At 43.3% G+C, this 9,557-nt stretch overlaps 1 protein-coding gene across 1 annotated transcript in view; it reads left to right on the forward strand.

Moving 5' to 3' along the window:
- The window catches only part of ANO6 (anoctamin 6), an 89,596-nt gene extending 82,648 nt beyond the window's left edge, over positions 1-6,948 (forward strand). The window contains exons 18-20 of the mRNA XM_015409771.1: positions 2,229-2,428; positions 2,753-2,858; positions 3,860-6,948. Coding sequence (XP_015265257.1) covers positions 2,229-2,428; positions 2,753-2,858; positions 3,860-4,066 — 513 coding nt within the window. The 3' untranslated portion in view covers positions 4,067-6,948. The remainder of the gene's footprint in view (positions 1-2,228; positions 2,429-2,752; positions 2,859-3,859) is intronic.
- Positions 6,949-9,557: the final 2,609 nt, after the last annotated feature.

Here is a 9,557-nt window from a genome sequence, read left to right on the forward strand (position 1 = left end):
TGGTGCTATGTTTTTTTTTTTTTTTGTAAATTCCTCTTTCATCACAATGAACTCTGCTCACATGTTATCTGTCAATCCCTCTTTATCCCACCCTTCCTCCAGTCTCCCTTCCCTTATATTGACCTCACAACTGTGGCAATATCACCCAGCTTGATGAAGGGAGCTTTGACTCTTGGAAGCTTATTCCCTGAAATGCTTGTTGGTCTCTAATCTGCTACTGGACTCAAATCTAACCGTCCCAGTATCACAGAATAAGTGTCATGCAAAATGTAGATCTGAACATGGGTCTCCTCAATCCACACTGGTCTTCATGCCATTGGTCCATCTACTTCAGAATGGTCTGCTCTGGTGCAGGTGAGCTCAGAGACTCAGACAGAGAAAGATCCTTTCCAACACCTGTTCTCTTAGACCTCCTAGGTTTAAACCTCTATCCTTAGGCACACAAAGCATGGTATCTCTACCATCAGTCCATCAGTGTCATCATTGTCTACTCAGACTGGCAGTGGTTCTCCAGGGTTTTATGTAAAGGATTTTGCCCATGCTGTGCTTTGTTTCTGAGCCCTTGGGGCCTGGCTAGGGGGGTTCCCAAGGGTTCCCAGGCCCCCCAAAAAATTCTGGAGAGCCACTTTCTAAATCCTACATGACTCCGCCTCCATAAATAGTGACAATGGCCTGTGATGTCACTGGGCTTCGGTTCTTTTAAGGACCTAGCACAGCAATGCCTCTGGCCCAGTCGCACCCCCCCCAGGAAATTGGAAAGTCTACGCCCTTGCTTGTACCTGAATAAACCTTGGTCTTAAAGGTGCCACTGGACTGTTTTGGATTGCTAGCTATGGGGGGGGAATGTGCAGCTCTGTGAAGAAAGAAAAAGAAAGAAGGAAGGAATGGAGGGAAAGAAGAAGAAGAAGGAAAGAGGGAGAGAAGGAGGGAAAGAAAGAAAGAGAGAAGGGGAAAAGGAGAGAAAGGGAAAGAAAGAAAAAGAAAGAAGGAACAGATGGGAAGAAAGAGAAGGAAAAAAGGAGGGAAAGATAGAGAGAAGGAAAGAAAGAGAGAAAGAGGGAGGGAAAGAAAGAGAGTGAAGGAAAGGAGGAGGAAAAGAAAGAGAGAAGGAAAGAGGGAGGGAAAGAAACAAAGAGAAAGAAACAAAGGGAAAGATAAAGAGAGAAGAAAAGAAAGAGAGAGGGAGAAAGAAGGAGGGAAAGAAAGAGAGAAGGAAAGGAGGGAAAAGAGATGGAGAGGGAGGGAGGCTCTCCCACCACCACCTCGATCAAGGCCCCGCCACCCCCCTGTGGCCCGGGAAAGGTGAGGGGGGGTCCCCAGGCCTTTTTCCGGGCTCTGTGCCTTGGCACAGCCAGGGAAAGGCGGCAGGGGTGGCAGGCCTTTTCCTGGGCTCTGCGCCCTGGCGTGGCCCAGGAAAGGAGGCGGGGAGGCTGTACTTACCTTTCTTCTGGCTCCTCGTGTCCTCGGCTGCTGGAAGCAGGGGGCGGGGCTTGCTGTATGTGCCCACCCCCTGGGCTCCTCACTGCCGGAGCATCGCTCCTGTGCACTCCAGCAGGAAATGAGCCCTGGCTACTATCCATTGATGTGCCTGCTCTCCATGAATCTTCTAATCCACTTTTAAAACCATCTATGCTTATGCGTGCACTGGAAGTTCATTCCTTAATTTACCCATTGACCAAATAAGTATTTTGTTTTGTCTGCTCTAAATCTGTTGCCCATCAAATTACTGGGTACCCCTGAATTCTAGGAGGGAGAGGGAGGGGGTGAGAGAGAGAGATAACGTTCTTCTGTTGAAGTAGGAGATGTAGGAAATTGGCAGGAAGAAAAGAATGGACAGCTATTGGTTAGGTTTATGGAAAAGGCTATAGTGGAGGAATAACCAAACAGTTGCAGCTACTAAGTGGTAATGATCTGGGAAGGAAGTGCTACTTGGCAGCAGGGTTCTGTAAAAGGAATCCAGAAAGGGCAGGCTTATTTCATTTCATTTCATTTGTATAATTCTCTTTCCTCCAAGGAACACAGACCTTTGTACTTACCTTCTTACAGGCACCACAATAATAACAAAATAGGTTTCCTGGGTAGTCTGCCATTTACTGGAGAGATTCAGATGTGCTCAGCATCAAAATGGTACAATAATATTTTTCCCCCGAGGAAGATGCAGAGAAAAATTATTTATCTCCAGGCCATTTTGTTAAATTGTACTCATTGTTCTCTCTTTTGAAAAACAGGCAATGATCATTGCTTTTACATCGGATATGATTCCCCGCCTGGTTTATTACTGGTCATTTTCAGTCCCTCCCTATGGGGATCAGAGCAGTTATACCATGAAGGGGTACATAAACAACACACTGTCCGTCTTTGCTATATCAGACTTCAGAAATGAAAGCAAGCCAGCCTTTCCATGGTTTAGGAATCAAACAACGTGCAGGCAAGTTCCATTTAAAATGGGTATTCTTAATTTTTTTTAACAATCAGAATGACATCTGCTTGATAATGTGATCTGCTTGATAATGTAATGTAACAGCAAATGGCAAGTGACAAAAGAGAAGATATTATCTAACAAAATATATTTTATCTACTGAAATATATATTTCAGGAGATCTTGCTTATTCTGAAAATTAGAGCTAAATTTTGTTCTACTTTAATTTTGCATGTACTGAACTTTGCATTGTATGGCGAGGAGGGCTATTTCGCTCCCCCTTCTGGCCTAAGCATGTTATTACAAAAAGTATTGACTGCTTGAATTCTTTAGATACCGGGATTTTCGATACCCTCCTGGACATAAACATCAGTATGAACACAACATCTATTACTGGCATGTTATTGCAGCCAAATTATCTTTCATCATTGTCATGGAGGTCAGTGCATTTCATTCTGAGCTGTACCATTCAAGAATGTCTTTATATTTAAAAGAATTATGTGCAGAACATGTCTTTCATTGCTGTAGTGGTCAAGTGCGTGTGGACTCTAATCTGGGAGAACCAGGTTTGATTCCCCACTCCTTCACTTGCAGCTGCTGGATGACCTTGGGCAAGCCATAGTTCTGTCAGAGCTGTCCTTGAAAGGGCAGTTCTTGAAAGAGCTCTCTCACCCCCGCCTACCACACAGGGTGTCTGTTGTGGGGCAGGGAAGGGAAAGGAGTTTGGGAGCCACTCTGAGTGAAGGGCGGGGTATAAATCCAATCTCCTCTTCTTCTTCTTTATTTCAAAGCTTCCCTAACATCCCTTTTTGAACCCATTTTACTGTCAACAGTTCCTCCCTGTCCCAGTGATGATCACGCGGACTGCAACTTCCTCAGCCCTGTCTCTTGGAGACTGATTCAGTTTCTTAAAATATGATAATTTTTGAGAGAGCTGCTGAAAAATCAGCATCTAGTACCCATCTGTCTCCCAAAGCCTGTACACAGTGGTAACTCTAGTGCTAGCTCTTTCTTTTCCACACTACCATAGCAGAGCTTAGGTCATTGGTCTGCATGGCAGTTGTCACATTGTGATGCCACAGATAGTAGCTTTACTTCTTACATTTTCCTACAGCTGAGCTGAAAATGCAAGGATTTGTCCCCTGGACATATTTGGGGAAAGTCCCTTAGCCACCAGCCAAGCAATTCTTGGACAAATGCTTCCACTGTCATTTCAGCAGCAGGGCCTTATGTGAGCACATTTCATTTTATGTTCAGATTGGCTCCCTCTGTTGAAATGAATGAGGAAGCACACATGCCCAGATTTCGATGGGGGTATAAAAGCACACAGAAGTCTGGAATGGATTAGGGCACATATCTCAGTACCTGGACTATATATTTCTCCCCAAAAATGGTTATATATTCTGAATAACTTACCTTATTTGTATTGACCTTTTCCAGCATATCATCTACTTTGTGAAATTCGTCATTTCCTATGCCATTCCCGATGTGTCCCATAAAACCAAGAGCAAAATCAAGAGACAAAAATATTTAACACAGATACTCCTGCATGAGAATCCTCTGAAGGCTATGAAGAAAAATATGGGGAGCATCGCCGATAAAATATTCAAAGGAGCAGATGGCAGTTTCCGGCCTAAATATGAATAAAAACTTTACACACTGATGGTGTCTGACCCTGTGGAATTGCTACTGAGATGTGAGAGTTACAACCAGAAAAAGAAGATCTGAATCAACAATTTGATAGAATAATGACATGGGAAGAAGCTAATATTTAGAAATCACTTTTCCTACTTGTCATGGGCTGTTAAACACAGAAGAGTTTAATGCAAAACTGTGTGATGTGCCTTTGAATTCTAGGTCATTTGATCTGCTATTCAGTTCCAACAACACTTCAGAAACCAAACTTAAAAATTATACCAATTCAATGAATAGGTTTTGAGTACTTCGATCAACTTATACAGTTTCATCAATAGTCCTATGTGCATAGTAAATCTGGTAAGAAATGTTCATGGGATGGGAGGATCAGGGTTGTGCCTGCTTGTATCCCTTCTACCTTCATGCCTTGACAGATCCATGCACTCAGGTCTTAAGTATGTTGGATGTACATGAGCATGCCTAGTAGAAAAATTATGATCACTGCATGGAACTGGGGTAGCGCCAGCAGGCATGAGCCGGAGCGTCTTCAAGTGGATGTTAATGAAGATTTTATTCCTTAAAAGGACTGATGAGCAGATATTCTCTTATGACCGAAAGCTTTATGAAACTTAAGAGCGTGCTGTCATCATCACCATTGCAGAAGGGTACATTGAGAAGCATCACAATCAGAGTGTTTTAAGGCTGGCTCACACACCGAAGTCCCTCTTGCTTTCTCCATATGACTTTGAGACAGCTATAGCAGTTCTTGAAAAAAGGGGGGGGGGGAATGTAGCTATAATCACTGAAATAGTGGCAGAGAGTCTTTGTGTACCACTCTCTCTATGCTCTCTATGCTCATGTTGGGTTTCTGTGTGAACACCAGGATTTTCAGACCCTTCCTTTCAACTGTACTCTTGCCTGTTCTCCCCCCTATAAATATGCTGTGAAATGGGGGCTCGCTATAGAGCTGGAGACTCTGGGGGTTTAACTGTGAAATCCAGAGTCTGCGACTGTAGAGATATACAACTTTAACTTATGTGATTGGTAGGCTGTGTGAAACCTCTGGACTGGCCAAAACGGATGTAAATACTAGGAGCATGACTCTGCCTTTGGTAGAGCAATGCAGTGAAGTAAATTATTTGCTGTATTTCATATGCTCCATTTCTAGACAAGCAATTGACTTCATGGACCTTGGGCTCGATAATATCAATTACATTTTTATCCCACTCTTCCTCCACAAAGCTCAGGGTTGTGTACATGCTTCTCCCCTTCCCATTTTGTCTTCACTAAAAGCCTGACAAGTAGGTTAGGCTGAGTGAGTGCAAATGGCCCAAGGTCACTCAGGGAACATCATGTCTGAGTTGGATCTTGAATTCAGTCAACAACCAGAACACCAGCTTGAGCTACTGTTCAAGTCTTAATTTGATATGATCATTCATTGCTCCAGCCTGACCTTGATATGTAGTAGCACCCAACATAACAGGAGGGATTGCAGTTGAAGATAACATCAACTCTGCTTTCATGGGCTTGCAGAGGAACTGTAGGCCTACTTTGTAGCTTTTGAATATTGGCCTTTGTCTTTGCATAATGGGATCCAGTATACAAGAAACAGAGAGTGTATGTATATATGTCTATGAGAGAACTCCCACAACATTCTACAGAGTTTCCTATAGACAATGGTCTATTCTTTTGATTTGTGGTTCATAGGAAACAAATAATTTGAATGGGATGTGCTGATTGCTGTGCAAGTTCTTCACTACAGCATAGTCTACCATTAATTCAAGGAACTCCTAGCTGTCATTGTAGGAGGGCAACTGGCTTTCAGAGCATCAGAAATGTTAGGTAATGCCTTCATATTAACTGACTGCAAAATATCTGATAGATTTCATAAATACCACAAATAGAGAAACAGTCTGTTACAGACCACATCTAGCGGTAAGGCTGCGATCATATGGAGCGGAAGCTGCGACAGGCAAACGATTCCCCCACAGATTAAAGGGACGCGATCAGACAGACACATCTGTCTGGCGTCCTGGAGTCGTTGGCGGGGCGTCTGGTTGCGCCACAGGAGTGGTGCAAAAAAACACCAGGGAAAGGTACGTGTTATGCGGAACTGCGGGGCAGGCAGGCGGAAGTCTGATTGCGCAAACGCGTGTCAGTTCACCCTGGGGCAAACAGCCTCGCTTCCCGCCCACAGTTCCTCAGTGGTGTGATCAGAGCCTAAGTTACTTTTCCAAAACAATAGACAAATTTATTTGTGATGACTATGTACACTCTTCGGTGAAGACCACTGACACTACCATCCTGAACAGTTGTACCCTTTAAGCCCATTGACTTAAATGGACTGAAAAGTCTGTAACTGTTAAAGATTGCAGTGCTAGAAATTTACCTTACTTATGAGTAAGAGCCACTAGTATTTACCCACAATTTATCGTGTACAATATCTGTGACAATATGGTTAACTTTACATATGTATGTACTTATAAGTGCCAAAACTGTTTTATTCATATAAAATTATCTATTTTATGAACTTCAGAGTTGTGAAGCTATATAACCTACTGATCCAGTGCCATTTTGTTTTAACTGTTGGTAAGGGAAAAGAATCTCAATAAGTAATACTTGTATGTAGATAATGTTCTCTATTGCTAATTCATTACATCCCCTTCAGTGTTGCCAGACATGGCCAGACATATAGATGACTTCAGTAAGATCTGGTTTTTGGAATGCTGAGGAACAGAAATCAGATGTTCAATCCAGGTACCAAACTAGAAATAAAATGGCTATGTATCCATCTATAGGTTTCTATGCCTAGCCTTCCATACCTCTCAAGATTTGCCCAACAATTTACTTCTGTCCCTAAATGTTTGTGGGCTACATCCAGAAATAATTATTACTTAGAGCAGGGGTCCCCAGCATGATGGCTGTTAGCTCCGTGCTGCCTGCCAACACCTTTTCTGGTGCCCACCAGATGTTTTTAGAAAATTTCTATACTCGGGTATGTATATTATATTTGCAGGAGCTATTTACAATGATTTAAAAATATAGTTTTTTCTTTTTTTAAAAAAAAATCAGTCTGAATCATACATTGGTAAATATATAACAACTGTTTCAGTAGAACACTATTCACTGTTTATATGTGTCCAGTATACCAGAGCTTCACACAAAGGGGAATGTTACTCTGGTTCAAGACCTAAAGCCAGTCCAGCAGCCAGACATTTTATGGTGAAAGGGCATAAAGATAATGGGTGGGGTGATAAGTCAGTTTGAGACAAAAATCAATGCAAGTCTGATATACGTAAAGTTACTCAAACTTATTAAACTGAATTGGACTTTTGGTGCCAAGTGCTCATGATCCTAGAGCCTAGTATGACCACCGATCAGTATTCCGTTCATAACAGAGACATGACATCTGCTCATTGTAGCTTTATCAAAATGCATGATTTTTTCACTTCATAAATGAAAAAAACCCAGCCTAATTAGTGGCTATAATAATGTTTGATCCAGCAGCGTGGTAAATAAGAGAGGTCTACAAACAGTAATTTGGATGTGGATATGCATGATCCTGAATTTTTTGAATGGAACATCTGTGAAGAAATCAGCCTTTCAGTTAAAGGTGAGAGGAGAAAGAATAGTGGAGACAGAGATTAACTGGTCCTCACAAACATGATTCATCTATACCTGACTCAATTTGTTTAAAACGTGTACCTTTTCTTCAGGAATGATATTTCAAGTTTTCATAGTGGTTTCTTAATTTAAAAAAAATTCCTTTGAACAGCTAGCCATTTCTACAAGGGAATACTGCAATGAAACCAGAAAATACCTAACATGTGAAAATATCCTTTTGAGGGGTTGTGAAGCTGGTATATTTGTACCATGGCATACCATCGCCTATCCCGGAAAACGCAATTTGCTTATAATCATATTATGATGATAATGGCAATGCAGTAAACAGCACTAAAGCACTCTTTAGCAGAAGATACTCTTTCCTTATGAGGCTAGAAGGTAGCAGCCACCCAAAGAGAACAGAAAAGGGAAGCAGAAAAAGTGGGGGAGATGGGCTAAATGGAGGATCCAAGAAGACTGAGACATTTTCTCCCACATGAGCAGAAACAGAACTTGCAAGAGATGTTATGCCACAGCCACTAAGCTTTTTTTATACAGAAAGTTTTACATTGTAATTTGACTTCAATAATTGGACTTGAACACCAAGAAAGAAGATGTCGAAGAATTCCATATATGGTATACCCTCAGAGTCTTTGTAGCTAGCCAAGGTAACAAGTTCCAGCTACACAATCTTTCCCAATCTGTTCACAATGTTGGACCACATTTATACAGCTGAATAAGTTAACCAGACACCAGTTCAAAGAAAAAAATTGTTTGGTGCTTTTAAAACAGCTGTTTTCTGGTTCACTTAAACTTTGGAATCTGTTCCAATAAGAAAGTGGCTGTGTTAACAATTCACATGGGTCAGCCAATTAGTGCTGTTCACGCAGCCTTGGTGTGAAAAGTGGTCAGGATGTTTCAGGATTGACACATGGACTAATCAAAAGTGTGTCAATCTAGTTTCTGTTCTGACTTATAAAAACAGGTTCCCCCCCAGGAGGCTCACCACTTAAATTGTTTGTGTTTGCTGTTTTTCAACAGTTGTCTTTGTCCCACCAACAGGCCTCCCCCGGCCACCCCAACAGCATCCAGTGGGCTCCCCACAACCCTTCTGCCACCGTTTGTGACCCCAACACCACCCAATGGCCCCCCACGGTGGGCCACCCTCCCGCTCACCTGGGGAGCCAGGGAACGAAGTGGCAAAGGAGTCCGTCGGTGTTCTGACGGCCCACAGCGAGGCTGTGCTACGACAACCCAATCCACACCCACCTGTCTCCAGCAGCCACAGGGAGGGAAAGAAGTCATCGCCGGGGCCAGAGGCGATGTTCCCTCTAAGCTATGGAGTCTTGTGAGCAAAAATTCTACTTTGTGAGCTACTGGCATTAAAGTTGTGAGCGAGCGATTTGGCTGCTGCATAAATCAGTTTGCTTTGGAGCCATCCTTCCTGAGCTAAGACAAAAATCTGTGAGCCGGAGGCTAAAAATCTGTGAGCTAGCTCACACCAACTCAGCTTAGAGGGAACTATGGCCAGAGGCTGCTGGGCCACAGGCCTGGCACAAGGGCCCACCCCTACCTCTGAGCTCAGCAGCCCAGGCGAAGTGCAGTAGGCACACACAACCCTGCACAGCAGGAGATGCCAGGAAGCAGGGCCTCTCCTGAGGCTTGGCATCTCCCATTAAGAATGGGGGTGGGGGCGGGATAGGGAGGGCAGAGACGGAGTCAAGGGAGAAGAATGGGAAGGGGGAGGGAGGATAAAAGGAGGGTACTAAGCAGGGGCTGAGGAGGATTGCCTGAGGTCTGCGGAGTCACGCCAGAGAGACGGAAGGTCAGCAACCCAGAAGGAGAATGCAAGTACTCTTGCGTGGCAGTTGATGGGCCAATGGCTAATAAGGTGCACAGC

Source organism: Gekko japonicus, unplaced genomic scaffold (assembly GCF_001447785.1).
Source record: "Gekko japonicus isolate JY-2015 unplaced genomic scaffold, Gekko_japonicus_V1.1 scaffold4, whole genome shotgun sequence".
Lineage (NCBI taxonomy): Eukaryota > Metazoa > Chordata > Lepidosauria > Squamata > Gekkonidae > Gekko > Gekko japonicus.